Source organism: Miscanthus floridulus, unplaced genomic scaffold, assembly GCF_019320115.1.
Source record: "Miscanthus floridulus cultivar M001 unplaced genomic scaffold, ASM1932011v1 os_1000_1_2, whole genome shotgun sequence".
In the NCBI taxonomy this organism is placed as follows: domain Eukaryota; kingdom Viridiplantae; phylum Streptophyta; class Magnoliopsida; order Poales; family Poaceae; genus Miscanthus; species Miscanthus floridulus.
Window position 1 is genome coordinate 29,801 of NW_027097453.1, and position 26,177 is coordinate 55,977.

Sequence of the window (26,177 nt, forward strand, 5' to 3'; positions counted from 1 at the left end):
TCTTGATATTGCTCTTAGAAATCAATAAATTTTCCCTTTACCAAAAAAATATATCATCCGAACCGTACAATGAAATTATGCTGGACAATATAACCGTCCAGGAATGCCATATTGGGCATGCAAGTCAACAATTGTAGCTCTTACATGATCCGCGGAACCGTCAACAGAATCATTGTTTGATGCAATATTTTCTCCCTTGGTCATCATAACGTTGGGTTCTAAGCTGACTCTTTATTCTTGCAACTCTTCTATTGCAAGTACAAGAACACTATATAGCATGACAACGTAATCCTACATTGTGCAGGTGACAAGTCGGCTAAATCTAACAATACAACAGCAAACCTCGGTAACTGCAAAACAGGGCAGGTATCTAAAAACTTTTATTCACTCAGCCCCGTCAAAATCTTTGGGCAAATATTCATCAAAGACAGGTTTTCGCCATTAGCCTGAAAACAAAACAAAGAACTGTCACATCCAACTTTAGTCGCCCTGGTTTAGTTCTCACATAACCAATACAGAATTTAAGACACAAGAAATATTTTGTCAGAAGCTACCACTAATCTTGCTCATGCTATTTTCATGGGGGCAAACTAGATATGGATACAGAAATTTACGAAGTGATCACAGTTTGTAATGAAGTGCCATGTCACAACACATAATATAGCACATTCAACGAAAGGCAAAGAAAAAGAATAAGTAGTACTGGTCCTTAGCCCTGAGAGTCTTCAATTACACCTATTTAACACGTTTCAGTGTATGCATGGTGTACTTGTGAAATGAAATGTGAGCTTTACTTCAAGGAGAACAATGAACTAACAGAATGTAATTAAATAGACCCTATTCCTAGTAAAATCACATATTGACATCTTCCCAAATCTTTTGCAATTTGGCCCATTTTTTGTAAAAAAAAATAATCACATTTACCCCCCTGAGCAGCGTAAAACCGACTTTGGACCTTTTTCTTAGCGCCATGACCTACGGCGCCAAGGTAACACGTCTCAGCGCCATAGGTCATGGCGCAGAGGTCAGGGAGGTGGGGCGCTGATGTGGCCACAGCTCGGCGCCATGATTCACGGTGCCGACCTCGGCGCCTATGATCTACGGCGCCGAGCTCTGGTTTTCTCTTAGCTCTAAATTAACATGACTTAATTTCACCACGAGATGGGCAACCTACAAATTGGCTAAGTATGATTTTTTTACTATGACTCGGATATGTATGTTAGGATTTGGTCATATAGGACATGTTGAAATTATATATCCTGGCCATAAAATTTAAGGGTGTCCAACTCATGATAATATGTGGTTAAGGTTAAAACCATAGTGCCGAGGCTCTGGCCACGTCGCTAGCCACGCAATCCCTGGCCACCGACCTCGGCGCCGAGACGTGTTACCTCGACACTGTAGGTCATGGCGCCGAGAAAAGGGTCCAAAGTTGGGTTTACGACGCCCAAGGGTGTAAACGCGAATTTTTTACAAAAAAAGGGCCAAATTGCGAAAAAATCGGGACATCTTCTGTGTTAAGTTTTAAACCCACAATAATTGAAAGATTTAAATGAAATGGTAACAGATAAACGAACCTGCTAGGTGTATTTTGCTGCTATCTCACGCATCAGGCATTCAGGAGCTGCAGGAAAAAAAAAGATAATCAGAAATACTAACTTACAGTATGAATGACCAAGGATATGTACGGAAAGATTTGGCATGTAAAGGATTAACAATATCTTGGAAGAACATGACACCTTCTATACCACCGGTGAAACGCTCAAATTGACCCATGGCTTGTCTAATAAACATTTCCACACCACTAACAACTTTAACTCCACATTCTTCTGCTTCTCGAAGAAGCCTTGTAACTTTTGGGGCATATACGGCATCAAATACCACATCATAGAAACCCAGAGCTTTCTGCAAATACAGGAAAAGTGATCAAACACACTTTGGCATCAAGTGAACTAATGTTTATGTCTATTTTGGAGTAAGAGAAGAATAAACAAGGTCCTAACTTATGTGAAAACAATATAATCATAGGCTCCATGTTACACAAACTCAGACCTTCAGATAAAACAATCTGTTGTTCAGATCTGTTACTAGGTTACTGCACCTGCTTCATTAGATGTGTTTGCAATGTTTTTCCTCATGGGTTCTCTCTGAAAAATTCGTCCACCTAAAAATTTAAATGATCTTGAGTTCTTGATAAGACTAGTAAGGAGCATTTTATGTTTGCAGTTACCATTCACAACTTATGCATTCAGAGCATATCAGGTTTCTTTACTTGGCCTAACCTTGCTAATGGAGGAAAGCAAATTTGACTTGCAAAACTGTTATTCATGCAATTACATTTACAACTCCAAAAAGAAATTGTGACTCTATAATGGAAGGCTATTACTATTTATTCTTGTAAGACACAGACAATAAAAACGTCAGATCTCAAAGATCAATCATTTTGAGATTCAAAAAAAGCAGTCTCCAATTATGTGAGAAAGGAAAATGTGTGTGGACACCTTCGGAATAGGAGTACCATCAACATTTGGGTACATCCCCAATGATGTTGCATTAGCAAGGATCATCCCTTCTTCAGGTCTGAAAGTTTCCAGGTCTTCTAATCTCAGGGCCTGACCACCAATTGCGTTGGCAAGACTTACAGCCTTCTCTGGCAATATGAAATATTTTTTTGCATTAATTAAGGACCTAAGATATAACCCTTATTAATATAACACACATGCAAATGCAGCATGAATCAACAACAGAAGAAAAAAACCTACTGTAGTATAGAAGCAGTGTAGGTTGCAACTGCAGAAAGCATTTTGGTAAAAGAAAAAAACTTCACATAGAAAAAAAATGTCATAACACTAGGCCACCAAACGCGGGCAAATTGGTTATTTATGAGCACACGGTTGGAGTCACAAGCATAGTCGTAGTATCATGAACCATATGTGCAACAGAAATGCAAACCAACATTTTATTCCAATAGTAATATGCATTAATGCATAATCAGAAAGGTGAACCTGAAGTGAGTTCACAAAATATCAACTGGAACTTAGGGCCTGCTTGGCAGCAGGGTTCCAGGTTCTATGTGAAACATTTCAGATTTGATTTCTCATATAAATAGTTTCTCGGGTGAAACAGAATCACTCTATTAGGATCTGATTCTTCCACAGAGAAGATAGTAGTGTAACTAATGTAACCCTGTGTGTGCATATAATCCTAAGTGAAAACAGAGATGTATTGCATCTGTATTGATTTGAAAGGAAGATTAGAGATCCTACTGGAGTTGCTACGAAGGTTGTAGGGATGGAAGAGAGGTGGCCGACGTTTAGGCAGGCGGCGGCGGCGAGTGGGCGCCGTGGTGATCATGGCACCGAGGGAGAGAGAGGGAGTCGAGGGCTTCAGGAAGCCGAGCAACCAAGATTGTTGCTTTGCATAATTCCTTCAATCAATGTTTACAGGATATTTATCCTCCCTAAACAACCATCTACGACATCCTATTTTTAAGGAATAAATAATCTATTTGAGGAAATAACAAATGATGAGATAACCGGGCTATTAGCCAGCCCTCTAATACTAGACGCCACCTCAGCCACTAGTACGTCGACGCCTGGTGTATTGCACACCGGTCATAACATCTCTCCCCGCCTGGACAAACAGCTCGTCCTCGAGCTGGAAATCCAGGTAGAGGTCTCGGAACTCCCAAAGCGGCTCCCACGTGGCTTCTTCAGCAGCCATGCCGTGCCACTGGACGAGAACGTGCCAGACATCACGGTGAAGCTGGGCGTGCAGAACGCGTGCTGGAGCAGGCAGGAGACGACCATCTTGTGTAGGAGGCACGGGCCCTGGAACAGCCGGAGGATCGACGCGGTGAGGCTTCAGCAACCCCACGTGGAAGACGTCGTGTAGACGGGCGCCCTCAGGAAGCTAGAGCCAATAGGCCACCTCGCTGACGCGTTCGAGGACCTGGAACGGACCGGCGTAGCGAGGGCCGAGCTTGCCCTTGGCGCGAGGATCCAGCGTGCGTGTCGGGCGGTGGAGAAGACGCAACCGAACCTAGTCGCCCACGGCAAACTCCAAGTCGCGATGGTTGGCGTCGTAGTAGCGCTTGGAGACCTGCTGTGCCTGGAGGAGGCGTTCCCGAACCTCCGTCAGGAACTCATCGCGCTCGGGGAGGAGATGGTCGACGGCATCCGTGTGGGCGTTGCCCGCTGTGTAGGGCAACAGGGGCGGTACCTGGAATGGCGTCGTGCGCAAAGCGGTGTGGAAGGAGGTGTTGTAGCAGTATTCCGCCCACGGCAACCAATCCACCCACGCACGCGGTCGATCGCCGATGACGCAGCACAGGTATATGGCGAGTACCTTGTTCACCACCTCGGACTGGCCGTCCGTCTACGGATGGAAGGCCGTGCTCATGCGAAGAGTGACGCCCGCCATCTTGAACAGGTCATGCCACATATGACCGGTGAAGACCGGGTCACAGTCGCTGACAATGGAGGTTGGGAACCCGTGGAGGCGAACGATGCCCTCAAAGAAGGCCCGGGAGACGGTCGTAGCGGTGTACGAATGGCCGAGGGCGATGAAGTGCACATACTTGGAGAAGCGGTCGACGACGGTGAGGATGACCGACTACCCATGGAACTTGGGTAGGCCCTCGATGAAATCCATCAAGAGGAGGGCACTAGCCACACTGTCCTCCGTGTCCCGGCGAAGAGAGAGCGTCAGCCACCGTGTTCAAGCTGCCAGGGCAGTACTCCACAGCGAAATCAAAGCCAAATAGCTTGCTGATTCACTAATGTTGAGGCACTGTGGAGAGGCGCTGGTCCAGCAAAAACTTGATGTTGTAGTGATCCATCCTAACGAGGAAGTGGCGCCCCCACAGGTACAGCCGCCAGTGGCGCACAGCCTGCATGAGGCCGATCAGCTCGCGTTCATAGGCCACGAGTTTCAGGTGGCGCGCGGCGAACGGCCGACTGAAGAAGGCGAGGGACCCTTGTCCTGGTGGAGGACAGCGCCGAACCCAACATCAGAGGCGTCGCAGTCGACGATGAACACCTTGTCGAAATCGGGCATCTGAAGCACTGACCCAGTCGACAGGGCGCGTTTGAGCACCTGAAACGCCACGTCCGCCTCGTCGGTCCATGCGAAAGTGTCCTTGCGCAGCAGCCACGTCAAGGGGGCTGCGATGGTGCCGAAGTTGCGGATGAACTTCCGGTAGTAGCCGGCGAGGCCCAAGAAGCCGCGCAGGCCGCGGGTGGAGCGCGGGGCCGGCCACGATGCGACCGCGGCCACCTTGTCGCTGTCCATGGCGACACTGTCCGCGGAGATCACATGCCTGAGGTAGGCGACCGAAGACACCCCAAACGAGTACTTCGAGTGCTTGAGGTGGAGGTGGTGTGCTCGTAGCGTGTCGAGGACGATGTTGACGTGCTGCAAGTGCTCAACCCACGACGAATTGTAGATGAGTATGTCATCGAAGAACACAAGAACGAACCTGCGCAGGAAGGGGCAGAGCACGTCGTTCATTAAGGCCTAGAATGTTGCCGGCGCATTGGAGAGGCCAAACGGCATCACCTGGCACTCAAAGTGGCCGTGGTGCGTTCAGAACGCCGTCTTGGCGATGTCGTCGGGGTGCATGCGCACCTGGTGGTAGCCCGAATGGAGGTCGAGCTTGGTGAAGAAGCGTGCCCCGTGGAGATCGTCCAGTAGCTCATTGACCACCAGGATCAGGAACTTGTCTTTGTAAGTTTTGGCGTTGAGAGCACGGTAGTCGATGCAGAAACGCCAGGACGCATCCGCCTTCAGCACCAAGAGCACTGGGGCAGAAAATAGGGACGTGCTAGGCCGGATGATGCCTTGGGCGAGCATGGCGCCACACTGGCGAGCTCGTCCTTTTGAAGCTGCAGGTAACGGTAGGGGTGAACAGCGACCGGCGCGGTACCCGACATGAGATGAATGCGGTGGTCATAGGGCCGGGCCAACGGCTAGGCCACGGGGCTCCTCGAACACTAGGGCGTACTGGAGCAGCAAGCGGTCCATCAAGGGCTGCGTGGGCACAACCATGACCGAGCACATGGCCGGCTCCCCTGATGTCGTCGCGGGGGGCGCCGATGCCCTTCCATAGGATGCGCAGGGAACCGCGGGTGAAGGCCATGCACAGGTCCTCGAAATCCCAAAGGACTAGGCCCAGCGTGCGCAAGATGTTCGACGCCGAGGATGGCGTCGAAGCCGCTGAGGTTGATGCCGAAGCAACTGATAGAGAAGTCTTCGGTGCCGATGGCCAGGGCGACGTTGCGGGCACCCCCTTGCAGGGAACACGGTCCCCGTTGGCCACCTAGATGTGCATGTGGGATGGGGCGACGTGGATAGTCAGAGATGGCGCATGACCTCGGCGTTGATGAAGTTGTGAGTGGAGCCGGAGTCGAGGAGCGCAAGGAGGCAGGTGGTCATGGATCGTGTCCGATGTCCAGATGCCCGCAATGGCGTGGAGGGAGACGACCAACAGAACTGCTGCGTCGTCAGCCGCAACGGGTCCGGCGGCCTCTTCTTGGAACGCCGCGACGACAGCCACCTCCGTAGGAACCTCGTCCTCAAGGAAGTCGGCCGACTCCAAGTAGAAGAGCCGCTGGCACTGGTGGCCGCGGACATAGGGCTCGTCACAATTGTAGCAGAGCCCTTGGCGACGGCGCTCCAGCTGCTCTGCCGGTGACAGGGCGACGAAAGGGGCGAGCTGGAGCCGGCTGGATGGATGCTATCGGTGGCACCGGTAGGGAAGGCGCAACGCCTGGAGCGGCCGAGGAGCCAGCAGGTGGAACGTGGTGGCGCCGGGAGGCCTAGCCTCTGTGGTGGTCGAGCCACACGTGTAGCTGGCCCCAGCGTCATGGCCAAGGCGCGGCGCTCGAAAGCCCGCGCGAGATGCATATCCGTCTGAAGGTCTTGGGGCTCGCGCAGCTCAACGTCCACCTTGATGTGTTCAGGAAGGCCACCCACAAATAGCTCTGCCTTTTAGAGGGGAGACAGATTGCGGACATGGCACAACACGGCGTTGAAGCGGTCGGCGTACTCCTGAACCCTAAACGGTAGACAGGAAGGGGAGCCGGGCGAGTTCGGACAAAGTGCCACGAACCACCGGCCCGAAGCGCAGATTGCAGAGCTCCTTGAAGCGATCCAAGCTGGGCATGCCCTCATCTTGCTCTAGGGCATAGTACCAAGTTTGGGACACGCCAACCAGATGGTAGGAAGCGAGCCAGACACGATCTGAGGCCAGGGTGCGCTGGCCGCGGAAAAACTGCTTCACGGTGCTTGATCCAGTCCAGGGGATCCTCGGCGCCGTCGTAAGTGGAAAATTCGAGCTTGTAGATGTGGGGAGGAGCCAGGCCGTCGGGGATGGGGCCTCGGGTGCTCCCAAGTACGACGACGCGCCGGGGTATGGAACACCGAACAGATAGGTGGGGTTGACGCCGTAGATGAACCGGCCATCAACACCCACCCTATTGAGGGAGCCGACGCCCTGCTAGTATGGGTGGCTCGGCCCGCCCAGGACGGGAGCACCGCCGGTGGTGGTCGTCGTGGCCATCGTCGCGGCCGTGAAAGCTGGAGCACCGGCCATGGTGAACATCGGAGCCGCCATCGATGCCATGGCATAGGAGGGGATCGGTGATAGGGAAACATTGGTGGGAGGGAGGCAGTGGGAGATGGTGGTAGGCGGCGGGTGGGACTCGATGTTGGCGAGGCAAGCGGAGATGTTGGTGACGGTGCGAGCCAGGTCCGCGACCGCCTTGACCAAGGGGTCAGGCGTGGACACCGAGGCCGTGGTTGGTGGTGCCGAGGTGGAGGGCAGCGCGGAGGTGGTGGTGGGCGGCACGATGGTGGTGGGAGGGGACCTGACATAGCTGATACCAGATTGATAGGATTAGAGATCCTACCGGAGTCGCTACGAAGGTTGTAGGGATGGAAGAGTGGGCGAGGTTTAGGCAGGCGGCGGCGGCGAGTGGGTGCCGTGGTGATCACGACGCCGAGGGAGAGAGAGGGAGTCAACCAAGATTGTTGCTTTGCTTAATTCCTTCAATCAATGTTCACAGGATATTTATCCTCCCTAAACAACCATCTATGAGATCCTATTTTTAAGGAATAAATAATCTATTTGAGGAAATAACAAATGATGAGATAACCGGGCTATTAGCCTCCTAATACTAGGCGCCACCTCAGCCACTAGTACGTCGGCGCCTGGTGTACTGCACACCGGTCATAACAATAGCTTATAGAAGATGAGTAGAACTAGGACTAGGAAGTAAAGGGGGCAGCACGCTGGGCAGGTTCCCATGCGTCAGGCCAGCTAATAGTAAAGCAACAGGAGAGGTCTAAAGGAAACATTTCAGATTTGAGGTGTAAAGGAAACGTCCAGAGGAAGTGGAAGCAATCATCAAGAATTACAAGATAATATTTGTAGCCAGAAACACCCGCAACAGGAAGGGCAGCCGAATATGGCGCCTAGTTGGCAAGCATGACATAGAGGTTCACTACTGGAAGTATGATGAGTACAAGTAATAGCTGAACTGCTAGAAAGCTGGGACAAAGCCTCATGTCAAGGATGTCCGAGACATCTATGCCATAGGGTGGCAGGGGCTGCAGCGACAAAAGCGCAGGGGGGTGATAAAGATGCTGGAGGATGCAAGGTGTAGAGCAGCCCGGAACTATTGCACCTGATGATCACGTTCCTGGAACAAAGATCCTTCACAAAGAGGCCAAAAGGGTCAAATTCAATAGAACAATGGTTGTCAGTAGTGAATTAACGAGCGGAAATAAGATTCTTAATAATGTGAGGAGCAACAAGCACATTATTGAGGTAAAAGGGACCAGGTAAACAGTGGAATAGAACCGTTGCTAACAACGATTGATGAAAGACAGGAGTGAGGGGGTTGAAACAAGGAAATATTACTAGTGTCAGGTGTCATGTGGTTGGAGCCGCCGGAATCCATGACCCAGTCAGTTACAGGACGGTGGAGTGAGGCTCATGGTGCTAAAAGAGTTTGCCATGCTGGTCCCAGGCGCTAGTCCAAGGTGAAGGTGGAGACGCTTGGTGCAGAAGAAGGGCAGCCGCCGGGAATTGTTGCACCCGGTACTGCTGCTGCTGGGGCATAGGCGGCATAGGTGTTGTGGACTCCTTCGTCGGGCGCCAGTATAGGAGCCGGCCTTGGCGTCGACATGGTCCCAACCGTGGCTAAGGGCCCGGTTGGTTAGAGAAGGCAGTAACAGGGAGGAATTTTAGGAGATTAGATTGGTTTCTGTTAGAGGTGCACCTATCCTATAAAGGGGCACTTAGATTGTAATCAAAGACTATCGAAAAAGGAAATAAACCTCCCTTAGGCAGGTGGGGTTTAACCCTTCGACAGTGGCTGCGAGCGGTTCTGCCGTAGCCGCTAGTGACGAATCCCCACCGCCCTTGCCTAGCTACCCTCTGTGTTCTAACTCTCAATCCCAGCTGCTCCTCCGATCTCTACGCTCTCCCCGCCGCCCACGCCGTATCAATAGGAGAGAATCCTGGAGGCATCAGAGGAGCACCATAGGTATGTGGAGCTGCCATGAACGCCTGCAGCGGGCCAGGACGCCCACCCTGCAGCAACGGTGCAGGCCCACGGTTTTGCTGCTGGTGCTGGCCCATAGGCCACATGGTGATGGACCCTGACCAGGGGTTGTAGAAGGAGGGCCAGGGCACGCCCTCCTTTGCCACCAGTGCTCCGGTGGCGACAGCAATTGCCCCCGTTGTTGGAGGGGGCAGGGCTGGTGCTAGCGGCGCGGTTGCTGCTGCTACCACCTGCAGAGGCGGACAAGCCAACAGCCGACAGAGTTGGAGTAGAAGAAGCAGCAGGTTTCTTTTGTGTGATGAGCAGAGCAGTCGATGGTTGTGAAGACGGCCGATCCATGGTAAGTTCCTCTAATTGGAGGTCGTTGTGGACCTCGCTGAACGTCGGGAATGGTTTGGACCGCTTGAGAAGTGCCTTCAGGTGGTCGTACTTCCCATTGAGTCCGTGAAGAATCTTGAGCACAAGGGTGCGGTCTGGAATAACCTCCCCAAGATCACCAAGAGCTGTCAGCCATCCCTTTCATCTTGCGGCAGTAATCACCAACGGAGAGATCACCCTGGACAAACATGCAAAACTCGGCATCAAGATGTAAAGCGCGAGCTTCGCGATTGCCCAGGAACTGCTCTTCAATGCAAAGCCAAGTATCACGTGCAGTGCGGCCGCGGATGCGAACAGAGTCACAGACTGCTGAAGCTCGACGGTGACAGTACCAAACAGCCAGGAGAGCACCGCACAGTCCATCCGGCGCCAGGACGGGATGTCATGACGAGCCACGTCGGAGAGCACGTGATCGTCGAGGGCATAGCACTCAACAGTGGCGGAGGGAGGGGGGGCACGGGGGGCCTGGCACCCCCTGACGTGCTGCTAGTCTCTAGTATATACTAGTTAATATCCATGCATGTATGCTGTTAATTAGGCTCCTCCCATTCATTCCAAACGTGTGTATACTGTGTATAAGTGTATTTGCAATAAGCAGCAGCCCATTTACACGAACATGTAATTGCTGCTGCTCCCTTCATCAACTGAATATGAAGCGTCGGGCCTTCTTGGCTTCCTTCGTTTCTCGCCTACGAAGCGTCGAGCCTTCCTGACTTCCTTCGTTTCTCGCCTGTTCAACTGTTCGTCTTCTCTTCTGCTTGACTGCTTTGCCGGTTGGCGGACATCGCCACGCCGGTACTGTCGTAGTGGGAGGCCGAACGTGAGACGTCACGCCATGCCGCCACCGCTGTCCCAAATTGACGCCGCCGGGCGCCGGCTGCCGACCTGCCGTCCAAATTGCCTTCTGTAGGTTTCCGTCAGGCGGTCAGGCTACCAGAAGCAGCAGGTAATCCGTAATCCATAATCATGCAGTGTTATTCTTTTATCTAGTAATTAACGGTCACTAGTATTCTTTTATCAAATTGCCTATAATCTCATTGGTAGTCGTAGAGCTAAATTTAAGATAATAGATGTGCAATTTTCTTTTGGTTAAGATTTGTGAAATATATATATTACTATATGTGACTTGGTATGGTTTACTAGTTCTAGTCTTATACATGGCCCCCCCTATACTCAATTCCTGGCTCCGCCCCTGGCGCTCAAGAGTGAGCAAGACAAGGTCGCGCCAACGATTGTAGTGGGAGGACAGAGGATCGAGGACGAGCAGAACAAGGGAGCAGATGTTTTGAGCAGCAGCGGCCTGTACGTGGAGGTTGGCGATGGAGGCAGTGCCATCAATGTCGCTGGCAGCATCGCTGTCAACAGAGCCGTCACCATCAAGGGTTGGACTCGAGGGCTGTAGCAGCAGCACGCTCCTGATCGAGGACGGCGAGGGAAGCACGGACACGCTCCTGGGCATCGGCAGCGGTGCATGAGGCGATGTCAGCAGCGGCTTACAGGGCAGCCTGCGCAGCAGCCTGCTCGCGCTCTGGGGCGGCAGCAGCCTCTAGCGCCTCAGGTGGCGGCAGCATCACCAGAGAAAGGAGGCTGAGCCATGGATGGCTGAGGGGAAGAAGCGGAAGGGAGAGGTCACAGGTCGTGAAGCCTCTTGATTGCATGAAAACAGAGATGTATTGCATCTGTATTGATTTGAAAGGAAGATTACAGAGTTACACTTTATAGAAGAGGACTAGAACTAGGACTAGGAAGTAAAGGGGGCAGCACGCTGGGAAGGTTCCCAGGCGTCAAGCCAGCTAACAGTAAAGCAGAGCATTAACCATGGCTGCTGCCCAGTAGCCAAGGCAGCACGCTGGGAAGGTTCCCAGGCGTCAGGCCAGCTAATAGTAAAGCAGGGCATTAAATATCTAACACTAAGTATGCCTGATAAGTCATATATTCTCCTAGACTCTTTTTTGTCATCGAAAAAAATCTACTGTAATACTGCTTCTGTGTAGCCTCAAGGTGTGCACCTTTAGTAGTTGATGATGGAAGCACCATACCAGGCCCACCTGTAAGTTATACAACAGTTCTTCTCCCTTCCACACACACGCGGGAAAAAAATAAAAGCAGAGATAGCATTGCTGCTTTGGTGGAGCTTGCCTCAGCTGAGGGGAGCAGGGCTAGCCCATGGGAAACAGCAAAATGGGTTGGACCAAGAGAGGCAGCGAGATCCGGTGTCAGATCTGGTCTAGCGCCACAACAAGGACAACAAGCAGAGGTTATAGGCACCACAGAGGCAACAAAACAGACACTGGCTGGCCTCAGACCCAATGGCAAAAGCAGGTAATTACTACCTCCGGTCAACAAAACATGATGTTTCAGACCAGTAAAACAGTTTTTTTTTCCTATTGCTGCACCTTATCTGAACATCAAATTTTCTTGACTGGAGGCAGCAGTTGCAAAGAAAAGGGGAGGTGAGAGGGTGGAGATGATTCTTGTGCGAAACCATGTCCCACCCATTTCTCTTTCACTGTGTAGAAACAAGAAACGATTCTATTGTTTTGTTTTCAAACGCCACTGCACCCAAGTGTCACAGATTTTCTCATTTCTTGCTAGAAACAGGAGCCAAATGCCACCTAAGACATTTAAGAAACAATTGATGACAACAATATTACTCGGCTAGAACAAAGCTAACTGTTCTGTAAGACATGAGAGGAAACAAGATCTAGACATAAAAACAGAAAACATATAGACTGTGACAGACACTGGTATTCGTTTTTATTATCTTTAGGATTGACAACCTCATGATAGATAAACAAAATAACATGGAAAAGAATATGTTCCTATAGTAGATGCATATTTTGTAGGTTAGGACAATGCATGTAGTTATGTTTCACCGATACAACTCACATCCTTCTGATTTTAGATCTGAGGATGGATCTACAGGTTAGTAAATTTGTACTAACTGTATAATCTTAAACATCATGCATTGTAGAAATAGAGATCTTACCATAGGTGCGATTTGCTATAACTACCCTCGCACCCTTTTCCATTGCCCCATAAGCAATTGCCTTACCAGCACCCCCAGCACCTACAACAACAATAAGCCTACCAGCCAATGGTGAGCTGGCAGCATCCTTTGATCCTGGACCTGTGAAACATAAAGCATCTAACATCTTTTCCATGGCACACAAGTGTCGAAAGAGAATAGGTAATGTTAAACAAACCTCCAATGCCATCCTCAATAGCAGATATCGCTCCAATGTAGTCCGTATTGTACCCCACTAATTTGCCATCTGGTCTTCTAATTATGGTGTTTATCGCTCCTATTGACTGCATATTCAGTGAATAGCATTTCAATCAAATCAAGAATGATATGTAACTAATAACATAAGCATTTAAAGATTGTGTGCTGCACCCAATTACCTTAGCAACTGGATCATGTTCATCACAACACTGTACAGCATCAACTTTGAAAGGAAGTGAGCAACTGCAACATAAGATCATATAGAGTGAACTAAGGAAAATTCTTTCAAAAAAATATCATTAAAACATGCATATGAAAATGACTTATTAAAGATTGACACAGAAAAGTCAGTTTTGCTCGTCCAGGGACAATCCATGTTAACTCAGGCCCTAAAGTAATGTCTATTTCGGCAAAATTATATTTTTGCCAAATTATACAACTGTATTATGTATGTCATGAAAGTCTGAACTTGAAATAGAAAAGGAAAAATAAGCAAAAATTTACAGAAGAAACATATAGCTTGGTGCTACCATGCGAGCTGTTTTGATTGGGAAATTCTGATTCCAATCTAAGAGACATTAGGTTATGGATCCATCAAATATGCTTTCATGATCTATGAGAAGTTGCTAACAAAGTTCATCCATATGGTCCTCAACTCCACTTAAGGCCTTGTTTGGATGCATGTGTATCTACTTCAATCCACATGTATTGAAGTGGATTGGAATGGAACTTAGTTTAATTCCACTCCAATCCACTTCAACACATGTAGATTGAGATGGATACATGTGCATCCAAACAAGGGCTAAATCTAGTCCATCCAAATTACTGTTTCCACTCCCAAGTGATCTCTCAACTTGTAAACAAATGTAATATATATATCTCTTACAATTTTGCAGAACAAGATTTAGTACCTAAATCCTGAAAAGTCAGGAGATGAATATGTCTCAAGAAAACTAGCAAGATTGTCTCCAAGAAGTGGAAGATAAACAGCATTATATCCAATGGATTGAAGACATTTATTGTGCAAAATTGGGCTCTTGCTCTGCTTTACTGGGTTGGCTATAAGACCAAGAACCTTTGTATCAGGCCCAATACACTTTATGTTGTAAATGTCCAGTAAGTCCTCAACTGTTGGTTGTCCAGAAGCTGATGTCTTTGTAGCATTCAGTATCCCAAATGTAAGATATCCACCAAACTTGGGCGCTAACACTCTTGACATTAAACCTCTTTCACTCATTACGAGTCCAATCATAGGCACCTGTCATTTTTACTGGTCAGTCAAATGGAAGTTTTAATCCAATATGGCATGAGAAAAAATAACTCTCTAAAGCATACAAGTACAATTAAGATGAAATGTTATATGGTAGAGATCCATAGGATCCAGCTATCAGGGTAGGACAGGATTAGTTAGTGATAGACAGGCCTAGTGCTTATATGGTTAGGATAGATAGATTGATTGATTGGTTGGTTGGTTGTTATCTAATAGGCAAGGATCCCCGCTGATTCTATTTTTATAAACCTGGGTCATCCTGACCTATATATATGTAACCTCATATCCCTATAATCAATCAACTATCTTGTGCCTAATCTCTTATGTCATTTGCCCGGGTTTCTCCAAGGCCTTCTTCCGCTGCCTAGGCATGCCTCCGAACTGCGCCATCTCCTCCGGTCATCGCCATGCCGGCCACCCCCCCCCCCCCCCCCCCCTCCACTCCTCTCTCTGAGAGCGAACGCGCCGCCGCTGCCGCTGAACGCACAGCTGCAACCGAGCGCGAGCGCGCCTCACAGGCACGTGTCGCCGCCATTGAGCACACTACCGCCGCCGAACGAGAGGCCGAGGTCACCGCTGCGGAGCGGCTCGTGGCCGAGGAACGCGAGCGTGCGGAAGCCGCGTGGGCTGAGGCCACACGCGCGCCCCACCCCGACCTAGAGCCCGCTCCGCACTCCCCCCCACGACATGCTGGTTCTCCATGAAGCTGCGGTCCTCGTCATACTCCACTCACAGGCCGTCGGTGTCCAGAACATCCGCACTCTTGTGCCCATCCTCGAGCCCTCCTCCAGCCAGTACACCAGGTAGCGCGAACTGTTCCTCCTCACCTTCTAGAAGTTTGCCCTCGAGGACCATGTCCTTCAAGACGACCCCAACCTAGCCTTCCCGGACTGGGCGTGCATGGATGGCATGGTCAAGTCTTGCCTCTACGGCGCCATCTCCCTCGAGTTGTCCACCACGGTGCCACATTCCCGCTCCACAGCCCACTCGGTGTGGCTGGCCGTGTAGACACAGTTCCTAGGGAACCTGGAGACGCACGCCCTCCACCTTGATGCCGAGTTTCGGACCATCGTCCAGGGGGACCTCTCCGTCACTGACTACTGTCGGCACCTCAAAGGCATGGTTGACGCCCTCAAGGACCTCGGCAAACAAGTTCCCGGCCGCACCCTCATCCTCACCCTAATTCGCGGTCTCAACGAGAAGTTCGCCTCCATCGGCCTTCACCTTCAGCGCAGTCGTCCCTTCCTCATGTTCCTGGAAGCCCGGAACGACCTGCTGCTAGAGGAACTGAACCAGGCGCATCGGTCGACCACACCCTCCACTGCCCTAGTGGCTACCGACGCGCCGCATGCTCCTCCGGTGCCTGCACCCCGTCAGGAGCAGCAGCCTCCACCATCCTCGAGACCAGCCGATTCCGGGGGCGCTACTCCCAATAATCGACGGGGCAAACAAGGCAGCAAACACTGATGGGTAGCCCGCTACTGCGCCCACCGGCAGACAGGGAGGCGCCCCTAGGGCCGGCATGCCTTGGCCTTCCTACCTCCACCCTTGGGCTGGTTCCATATATGTATGTGTTGCAACCAAAGCACAGGTTTGGGGCAGATTTCTGATTTCATTAGCCACACAAACCATGGCAGGATTTGGGGATACATATAAAGTAGCATACTTGGTCCTTAAGAAAGGATTACAGCATATGCCAACTACTAAAATAGATACTACAGAAGATGCTGATTAGGATAAAACAGATGATAAGGGTGCTGACACATGCACCAACTACTCCTAACAGATAGACACAAGACTTATAGCTGTCAATCTCCCCCTAAGTCTTGTGTGGCATCTTTTGGGGAATTTGAGTCATCCCAGTTCTAGTGAGCAGCTCCTGGAACTTGACTCTCCCAAGTGACTTGGTGAGGAAGTCAGCGAGCTAATCCTGGGTATTGATGTAGTTGGCCTGGACACTCCCCTCGTCCAAGCAGCTTGTGATGAAGTGGTACTTGACGCGGATATGCTTGCTGCGCTCATGGAAGACGGGGTTCTTCGCCAAGGTCAAGGCAGACTTGTTGTCCACCCTGAGCTCCACTGCGTCTCTGCCAAGGAGATCACCCAGTAGTTGAGCCAGCCAGAGAGCTTGAGTCGAAGCGTTAGTGGCAGCGATGTACTCCGCCCCGCAACTGGACAGAGCCATTACCTGCTGCTTGACCAACTGCTAGCTGATCAGACACTTGCCGAGGAAGAACGTCCCGCTGGTGCTCTTGATTGTGTCGACGTCGCCAGCATGGTCGCTGTCGCTGTACCCGATGAAGTGCGCCGCGCCGAGGCACCTCGGGTAGTGCAAACCGTAGTCAGAGGTGCCCGCAACGTACCGTAGGATCCTCTTGACAGCATGCTAATGCTCCGTCATCGATCGCTGCATGAACCGACTGACGTAGCCAATGACGAACACCAGGTCCAACCACGTGGCCGAGGTAGCGAAGGCTGCCCACAACGCGTCGTTACTGCGTGGCGTCAACCTCCACCATGCTGTCGCGGCTCAGCTTCAGCCTCTCCTCAATGGGAGTGTGGGCTGGGTTGCAGTCGGTGAGCCCGCCTAGCTCGACGATGCGCTTGGCGTAGGCGGCCTGGCGAAGGGAGATGCCGAACCTATCCTGGTGGACCTCAATCCCCAGGTAGAAGGGGAGTAGCCCTAGGTCACTCATCTGGAAGGCGGCCTTCATCTCATCCTTGAACACCTCCACCTCTTCTTCCTGGTCGCCGGTGATCACCAAATCGTCGACGTAGACGCCCACCAGCAGGGCATTGCCTCCCTTGCCCCGCCGGTAGACAGCAGCCTCGTGAGAGCTCTGCTAGAACCCCATTTGCTTGAGGGTGGAGTCCAGCTTGGCGTTCTAAGCTTGTGGTGCCTGCTGCAAGCCGTAGAGGGCCTTGCACAGGCGGAGAACCTTGTTCTCCTTGCCGGGGATGATGAATCCCGACGGCTGGCAGGACATAGACCTCCTCCTTCAGGTCGCCATTGAGGAAGGCTAACTTGACGTCCATGTGGTGGACACACCAACCCTCCTAGGCTACCAGTGAGAAGACACGGACGGACTCCATCCGCACGACAGGGTGCGAAGGCGTCGTCGAAGTCGACTCCCTCCTGCTAGAAGACGCGCCTTGTGCTTGATCACCGCCCCAGCCTCATCCTTCTTGACCTTGAGAAGACCCACTTAAGGGTGATGGCGCAGTGGCCGACAGGAAGATCCGCCAGCTCCCACGTCCGATTCCACTCAACAACATCCATCTCCTGCTGCATCGCAGAATGCCAGGCCGTGTCTCCCTCCACCTCAGCGAAGGAACAGAGCTCTCCGTCGTAGTGCGCCAGGTGCAGCTCCGCCTCGAAGTCGTGCATCGCTAGTCCAAGGACGGGCTGCTCCGCGAGGATGTTGTCCATGATGCGGTAGCATAGAGGCTTGTCGTCGTGGTAGGCATCGATGCAGTCCTCGTCATTGGACAGCAGAGTGGCGAACTCCACCGTGCGCTGCTCGTCACTGGACCGAAGTTGCCGGTGCCGATCCTGGTGGTGTGGGCGCTGGTGTAGGAGGTTGGGGCGTGGCCAGTGCTGGAGAGTGAGCAACCGGTGCAGGAGAGCGGGGCGTAGCCGGTGGTGTAGGTGGTGGACTCGCTGGAGTTGGTGGCGGGGTAGGCGAGCTCGGTGAAGACAAGCTGCTACCTACCCCCGCTCCCTCAAAGTGGACGTAGTCGACGACAAAGTCACTGATCGTCGGAGTCGAGCCATCGTCCACCATCTTGCCCCAGTTCCAATCTCGCCCTTTGTCGAACACGATGTCACGTGAGATGCGGACGCACTGTGTCACTAGGTCGAGGATGAAGACGGTTTGTACGATGAGAGGGGAGCCGTGCGCCGGCCATGACGACCACGGCGCTGGTCCGGGGAAGGGGAGGCACCGCCTGTGAGGGCTCCGCGTGCCAGTGTCCTATCCACCCTGGTCGCGTCCGTCGAGGCCACGTCTGCCGGGGTTGCATGCGTCGAGGTCCCACAGGGCCTGCTCCAGCGCCACACGCTCCCGCTCCCTGCTACTCCAGCTCGCAGGTCCTCCAGCTACCGCTCGATCCGAGGGTCCCGCGGGCCAGGTTGTCCTGTCACACCCGCGTGCCTGCATCCACCCGTGCCCTCGCGCCCGCATCCGCCTCCGCGCGGAGGGCTAGAGCTGCCGCCGCCACCACCTCCCTAGCCGTCGCGGTGGCCCGCTCGGCCGCGAGCCACTCCGCCTAGGCCACCGCGGCCTGCAGCTGCGCCGCCTCCCGCTCCCTCCTCTCTGCGTCCGCCCGCCGAGCGTCCTGCGCAGCGGCCTGCCAGCACCGCCCAGCTGAGGTCGCCGACTCGAAGGAGTGTGAGTGGGAGACGTTGGAGTGGTAGTGGCTGGCCAAGTCGCCGAATTGGGATGGGGAAGAACACAGGAAAGATAACTAGGCTCTAGATACCATTTGTTGGAACCAAAGCACATGTTTGGGGTAGATTTCTGATTTCATTAGCCACACCAACCATGGCAGGATTTGGGGATACATATAGAGTAGCATACTTGGTCCTTAAGAAAGGATTACAGCATATTCCAACTACTAAAGTAGATCCTACAAAAGATGCTAATTAGGATAAGGTAGATGATAAGGGTGCTGACATATGCACCAACTACTCCTAATAAATAGGAACAAGACTTATAGCTGTCAGTTTGGACCTACCCGTCCTCCCCTTGCGCCCCTCCCCGCCGGTCCACATCAGTAACCCCCGGCACATCTGCAGCAGTCTGAGCCTCCACATGCTCTCATTGTTGGTACACAGAACGCGTGGGCGCCCTCTCCGCCTCTTGAGTTCAATCCCTGGATCGCCCCGGCTCGGACCAGTCGGCCCACGCCCACTCCTTCAACACCATGACCCTGCAACTGCCACCTCAGCAGGAATGGTACTTCGACTCCAGGGCTACTTCGCACATAACCTCCGATGCTGGTACTCTCTCACAGCTCCCCTTCCCGGTAGCCTGTTCCCTCCTCAATTGTTGTCGGTAACGGCTCCCTTCTCCCTGTTACCTCCACTGGCGCTACCACCCTTCCTGGGTCCTTTCATCTTAACAATGTTCTTGTTTCCCCGAACCTTATTAAGAATCTTACTTCTGTTCACAAGTTTACATCTGACAATAATTGCTCTGTGGAATTTGACCCATCTGGTTGCTTTGTCAAGGATCTTCAGCAGTCTCGGAACAAGATCATCAGGTACAATATCTCTGGACCTCTCTACCCATTGCGTCTACCTGCTACTGGTGCCCCTCATACCACCACTTCAGCATCCATGTGGCACCGTCGTCTTGGTTTGCTTGTCAAGTTATAGGTAATAGAAGTCTAATAGATTGCTTGTCTTAAAAAAAAATCATTTTGATGTATGTTACTCATTTCACTACCATTAGTTAGCAAGACTTAGAGCAATGGTTAATCAACTGTTCAAGCTTGCTGCCTCTTCCACAGGCCACCTAGCTACATTGGTTCTAGAGAAACTCAACAAAATAAGATGGGACCACAGTGATGGATGTATTTCTAGCAAGTTGATCAACCTCGATGGTGGCAGCCACGTGATGATGTGAAGAAGCATAAGTAACCCTACAAATCAAGTGCGGGTGGTTGGGTGGGGGGGGGGGGGGGGGGGGGGGAGGTTCAAGAATGAAATGCATTTCGCTCGAGAAAACACTTACTTGGCAGTGTACCATCACTTGGAACATCCGTGATACATCAACAATGTCCTTAGCGGTTGTTGCAACTTTCACTATGTCAGCTCCAACTGCTTGTATTCTAGCAACAAGATTTGTAATTTCCTCACAGGATGGAGTATATTCATAATTATGTGAAGAAACAATAAGTTTACATTTCTCTGGCTTATGGCCAGAAATAAAGCTCATAAATTTGTCTGCAACCTGCAAATAAATAAGTTTGTCACTACAGTAGCTATATGACTATCTACTGATACACAGTGACAAAAAACGTCAGGCACAACATTCACAAATCAAGGCATCTAATCGAGGCTGAATGTTTTAGTGAAAATTGCTCCTGTAGTCTTGAAGTTAAATGCATGTGACATTCAATATGCTCTAGTTTTATTATATAATCCTGACCCACATAGAGCACCGGAAATAAATTGTCCACAGAACCCCAAGGTAGTGTAGAAATGAATGTTCAGACAAGTGGTTAAAAAATTAACAGAACAAAATACTACTAGCAATACCCTGGTATCGCCATTACAAGCATAAACAGTAGAAACCCTTTAATTTATATTTCTTAAAGTGAGAAACACATCATCACTATTTGGTACACAAGCCCATGCTCCCATCATTCTGACAAATAATAATCAGTATTGTTGCAAAACCTCAACATAATTTCTACAAATCAAGCATTTGTGCCAAAGAATTGCTAAGGATGCATTGGATTCGTTGCCTTTTCTTTTTGTCACAGATCTGCTCTTTACTCTACTTGTTTTCCTTCACTGAGACTGGCAATACCATTGCCCCAACACCCGCCATGCTTACCACTGAATTAGCCAGCACATTACAGGCTTACAGCTGCCCATACTACTGCTTCAACTGCCACCACTTGTGGCCTGTGGCATCTTCACCACCTCATCACCTCCCCTGCCAACCCCAAACCTACCCAACTGAAATCACTAGTTATGCTCTTTTATAGCATGCCCCACATCCATGCCCTAGTGGTTTTGAAACTTACATTCTAACCCTATGTCGCCATACCTGAGACAAAGAGCTGCTTATTGCACAGTATAGCATTTAACTTCTGGTGCTGGGTTAATATGTTAGCATGAGCATTGTTCACACCAATTTCCCATTTTTTCTCCAGTTTCAGTCACTAGATATATTATTTAAATTTACATTTTAATGATTGTTAATCTGACCAAGACCAAATGACTACTAGACAACTAAAGCATATCAAAATAATTGAAAATGGATTTAAAGTAAATGAAATAATTTTTCAGCTAAGGAAATGTATGCATAATGTATTGCAGGTGCATATTTGACGCTCCTATGGGGACATCCAACTTTTGATTTGTGGTAGTAGTGGCAGTATATACTGTACTTGTACCCAAATGCCAAGAACAGTCATGGGACGTTATACATGTAATTCTGTACCCCACTTGCATAGTTTCAAGTTCCAATTGTCCAGGCAGTTGAAAAAGCATAACAGATTTGATTGTTCAAACAAACGAACCTTCAATTCAATATCAACATAGTCTACACCTAATTCCACTGCCAAACGTAGTGTCTCAAATCTTGTGGTGTCATCACCTTCATATTGGCCTCCTTCCCAGACAGGTCTGCCAACAAACAAACAAACAGATGCCTACATCATTTATGCAAGGTAAACTGGCATTTCTTGCTATAAAAATCATACTAAATACAACTAGCTACTACAAAGAACTGAAATGTTTTGTCAGATTTCAACAAAGAGATATGTGCTTTGATAAACAGCGCAACAAATATTTTGGGAACATAAATTCAAAATATTAATATAATAAATGGAGAAACATAGAATTCAAAAAATTCATGTTAGGACCACTTCTTTCTTTACACTATGATGACTGGATAATCAGATCCATTGGTCTAATTGTAGAAACATAAATGAGCTACCTCACTCTCATGGGTGTAATGTCATGACTGATGATAATCGAACAGTGCAGTGTCAGGACAGCAATGATTAGAATATAAGAAGGCTTCACGCTGCCCCAACAAATATCTATCTCCAGAAATAATTGATTAGTTGTCAAGGACAGTTATCTTTTGTCATTATTTTTACTGATTTTAGAATAAGTACGGCCCACCTAGCAACTTAATGTAAATTGACAAGCAAGCCAGAAATGTTCTCCAAGTTAGCCTTGTTTATATTAAAGAAAATCAAGCAAACTGAATGAAATTAACTCTTGAATAATTATAGAAAACTGCTTATTCAGTGATTTCTTAATATGGAAAACAAAAGAAGAAAAATAACTTTAGAAAAAACTTGAATTGGGCACAGTGCCATAGTTAAATAAAAGGATGCCATAGTTAAATAAAAGGATTGAGCCAATAAGTGGGATTAGGGTTTTATAAAAAGCAGAACAATACAAGATTGTTTGGCCTGGGCTTATGAATACATATATCAGTGTCAACACTCCAAAAAAGAGCTTATTATCCTGAAATTGGACTTTACAAAAGCTTTTGATACAATTGAACATAACACAATCTTGTTGATGATGAGGAGCTTGGGGTTCCCTGAAATTTGGATTAACTGGATTGAGAGGATTCTGATTCTTCTGAATGGTGTGCCAGGCAATCATTTCCATTGTCGCCGAGGGGTCAGGCAAGGTGACCCCTTGTCACCACTTCTTTTTGTGCTTGCTACAGACCTTCTACAGTGCATTGTCAACAAAGCCTATCAGCAAGGTCTGTTTGAGCTGCCTATTCCTTCTTTTGAGCTGGATCAGTTCCCCATTGTTCAATACGCTGATGACACTATTCTAGTCATGAAAGCTTCTCAAAGAGAGTTATTCATCCTGAAAGGCCTTCTGGAATCCTTCTCGCAATCGACAGGGCTGAGAGTCAACTAGAGGAAGTCTTGCCTTGTTCCCTTAAATCTCTCTCCTGAAAAAGCTCAACTCCTTGCTGGTGTCTTCGGCTGCAATTTGGAATCTCTTCCTTTTACCTACCTTGGACTGACATTGGGCACAACAAAACCTCGGGTTGAACATTACGGTCCCATTATGACTAAAGTTGAAAGAAGGCTCACGGCAACTTCTACCTTCCTGACCCATTCAGGAAGGCTTCAGCTAGTCAATTCAGTCCTCTCTTCGCTGCCCACCTATGCCATGTGTACCTTGGAGGTGCCGGTGGCAGCCATTGAGTATATTGATAGAGCAAGACGTCACTGCCTTTGGAGAGGTTCAGACTCCAATGCAAAGATGAAACCACTGGTGGCCTGGAGTAAATGTTCAAAGCCAAAACGAAAAGGAGGATTGGGAATTATCAATCTTAGGAGTCAAAACAAGACCCTTCTTTTGAAGCATCTGGACAAATTTTATAATAGGAAGGATATCCCATGGGTGAAGCTGATCTGGAATGCACATTATTCCCGGGGTCAGGTGCCACATGCTTCGACAGATAAGGGCTCCTTTTGGTGGAAGGATGTCCTAAAATTATGTGACATGTTCAAAGGAATTGCGAAGTGCACTTTTGGAGATGGTTCCACGGTGCTTTTCTGGTCTGACCTTTGGAATGACAACATCCTGGAATCCAAATTCCCAAGGCTCTATTCCTTTGCCAGGAATAAGAACATCTCAGTGGCCAGGTTTTTGTCTAATAACACTCTGGAGGCCCAATTTCACTTGCCCTTATCAGAGCAGGCCCTCCAAGAATTCCAAAGTCTCCAAGAATTAATTCAAGATCTGCAGGTCGATCAGAATTCAAAGGATTCCTGGGAATACATTCGGGGAAGCAAGAACTACTCCTCATCAAAGTGCTACAACTTTCCTTACAAGAATATACAACCCCCATCCCCTTTTCTCTGGATTTGGAACTCCAGATGCTGCAACAAACTTAGAGTTTTTTCGTGGCTCCTCTTGATGGGGACAGACTAAACACAAGGAACATTCAGAGAAGGAAAAAGCACAAGCTTCAGGGAAACAACTACAATTGTGTTCTATGCAGCAACAACGTTGAAGAAACTGTTTTTCATTTGTTCTTCAGCTGCCCCTTTAGCCAAGCCTGTTGGCAACACCTTGGTATAAATTGGGACTTCACAATGGATTTCTTCCGGATGATGCAGCAAGCCAAGGTCCAACATAACAATCCCTTTTTTATGGAGACCTTCATCATTGCCACCTGGCAGATTTGGAAGCAGAGAAACAACTTTATATTTGACAGAGGCCGGCCGTACTTTGATTCTTGGAAAAGCTCTTTCTATGAAGAAGTTAGACTACAGGCCCATAGATTCAGTTCTGCTAAGAGCTCTGTGTTCCTTTCTTGTACAGCTGCTCTAGTTTAGCTCTGCTGCCCACCTCGGGCTTGCTTCCCTTTTTGTTTCCTCTTGTTTAGAGTTGTTGCTCTTTTCGTTTTATAAAAAGTTTACAGTGGGGGCCTCCCCTGCTGTATTTTCCGCTCAAAAAAAAATAAGTGGGATTAACTCTATCTGAAAGAATTTGACACTTAAGGTTGTTATAAAATTAAGGAATGTACAGAAACTAGAACAATACATGCAGCAGAATAAGGAAAACTGCTGTGGACATGATGGAGAATCGTGTTGCAGAAGATAATTGACAGCATGAGCATTCCTCTCCAGATGGAGCAAAGTAATTCGAGGTATGTTTTACTTTTACCCACGCATGGCTGTGTTCGCTGACACGTCAGGTTATAGATTACTATTCCATACGCTACTACGAGCAATGAGTGGAGAGTGCAGACTAGTGTCTAGTGGGTATTTCGCAGGAACATAAACCTATGGTCAGTCTGATCCTTGGTCATGACAATTTCCTTTAATATGAGGACTGAAAAGTTAGTTCTAACATGTGTGTATTAGTAGTGTGAGGTCTTAAACACTATCATGTGGATGTTGCAACAATAATTAATGTGGAACACAGGGCAACTTATATTTATGGTGAGATACAGAAGCTTAACAGGGATTTTGAAGCTTTATATTTTTATTACCAGCAGCTAATTTGTGCAGAAAACAAGATTCAACAAGCAGATAATGCATATACTCCAGGCACAGCAGCCCTCCTTCTAAGTGATGAAATTTAAAAGCTCATGTCTAGCCAGAAAGGCAGCACAAACTGAAACAAGACCAAATGTGCAAATTAGATGGTAACGGGGGCCAACTATGTTCAACATCCTCAAGGATACACATACCAGAAATTAGTACGGACTTCAGGGGCTTACATTCAAAATATCCACACACAAAGGGGCTATTCTTGCATTCATCCCACCACTCCATGTGATCCGCCAAAACAGCGTCGCAAGCCAAGTTAATACGTAGCGACAAACGAAACGCAACTAGGTAATGACTCAATACCGCGGAACGATACACACAAAAAGCGACAGAGCATGTGCCGTGCCGAGTTGAAAAGCTAAAAATCTCGCGAGCCCGGGCACGCCCAGATGGATCCCACACGGGAGTAGCCGCACACGCGCTCCGGATATCCTAAAGTGGCGGCGGAATCCATGAAATGAAACGAACCGAACCCGACCGCGGAAGCCATAGCGGGATGCCCAGAGGGGGAGTGAGCGGGCGAGGGCTGGCGAACGAACCGGTAGGTGACGAGGGCCGGGAGCGGGCAGCCGCGGAGCAGGGGCGGTAGGTGCTCGTGCGGGCGGAACCCCTGAATGAAGTCAAGCCGGATCTCGACCATGTCGCCGCCGGTGGCGGCGGCGGCCGCCGCGTCGGCAATCATCTCCTCCACCGTCCGCCCCACCAGCGGCACGCACAACAGCGTCATCTCCGCCTCCGGAGTCTGCTACTCCTCCCTTTCAAATGGCTCGCCCTCGCAGTTGGCCCGACTGAGGATGCGGGATGCGGATGTGGGCAATCGGCAATGGCCGCGGCCGGGGACAGTCTGCTCGCGAGTGGAGGACGGGGGTTGTTGGCCAAGGCTGTGAAGACTGGAAATGGGAGAGAGGCGGGTAGGACGTTGGCTTGGGTTGGTGGCGTACTCGCTTTA

The 26,177-nt window shown here is 49.6% G+C and overlaps 1 protein-coding gene across 3 annotated transcripts; it reads right to left on the minus strand.

The window, feature by feature from the left end:
- Positions 1-26,177, minus strand: LOC136533572 (bifunctional 3-dehydroquinate dehydratase/shikimate dehydrogenase, chloroplastic-like). 3 transcript variants are annotated; one of them, XM_066526130.1, is made up of 11 exons: positions 25,768-26,167; positions 21,701-21,806; positions 20,182-20,400; positions 14,085-14,431; positions 13,353-13,416; positions 13,154-13,259; positions 12,937-13,077; positions 2,502-2,650; positions 1,740-1,905; positions 1,578-1,624; positions 1-465 (listed from the first exon to the last, which is right to left on the minus strand). In XM_066526130.1, the coding sequence occupies exons 1-10, from the start codon at positions 25,953-25,955 to the stop codon at positions 1,581-1,583; spliced, it is 1,530 nt and encodes a 509-aa protein (XP_066382227.1). In that variant the 5' UTR covers positions 25,956-26,167; the 3' UTR covers positions 1-465; positions 1,578-1,580. The 3 variants fall into 3 exon arrangements, with proteins under 3 accessions (XP_066382227.1, XP_066382226.1, XP_066382228.1); XM_066526129.1 differs by having other exon boundaries at positions 2-446; positions 25,768-26,165; XM_066526131.1 differs by lacking the exons at positions 1-465; positions 1,578-1,624; positions 2,502-2,650 and having other exon boundaries at positions 1,749-1,905; positions 25,768-26,177.

Coding starts and splice junctions, on each gene's coding strand:
- LOC136533572 (XM_066526130.1), bottom strand. CDS start 25,955: ATGACGCTGTTGTGCGTGCCGCTGGTGGGGCGGACGGTGGAGGAGATG. Junction 13,417..14,084: donor CCTGACTTTTCAGGATTTAG/GTACTAAATCTT, acceptor CTTATGTTGCAG/TTGCTCACTTCCTTTCAAAG. Junction 13,260..13,352: donor AACATGATCCAGTTGCTAAG/GTAATTGGGTGC, acceptor CTGAATATGCAG/TCAATAGGAGCGATAAACAC.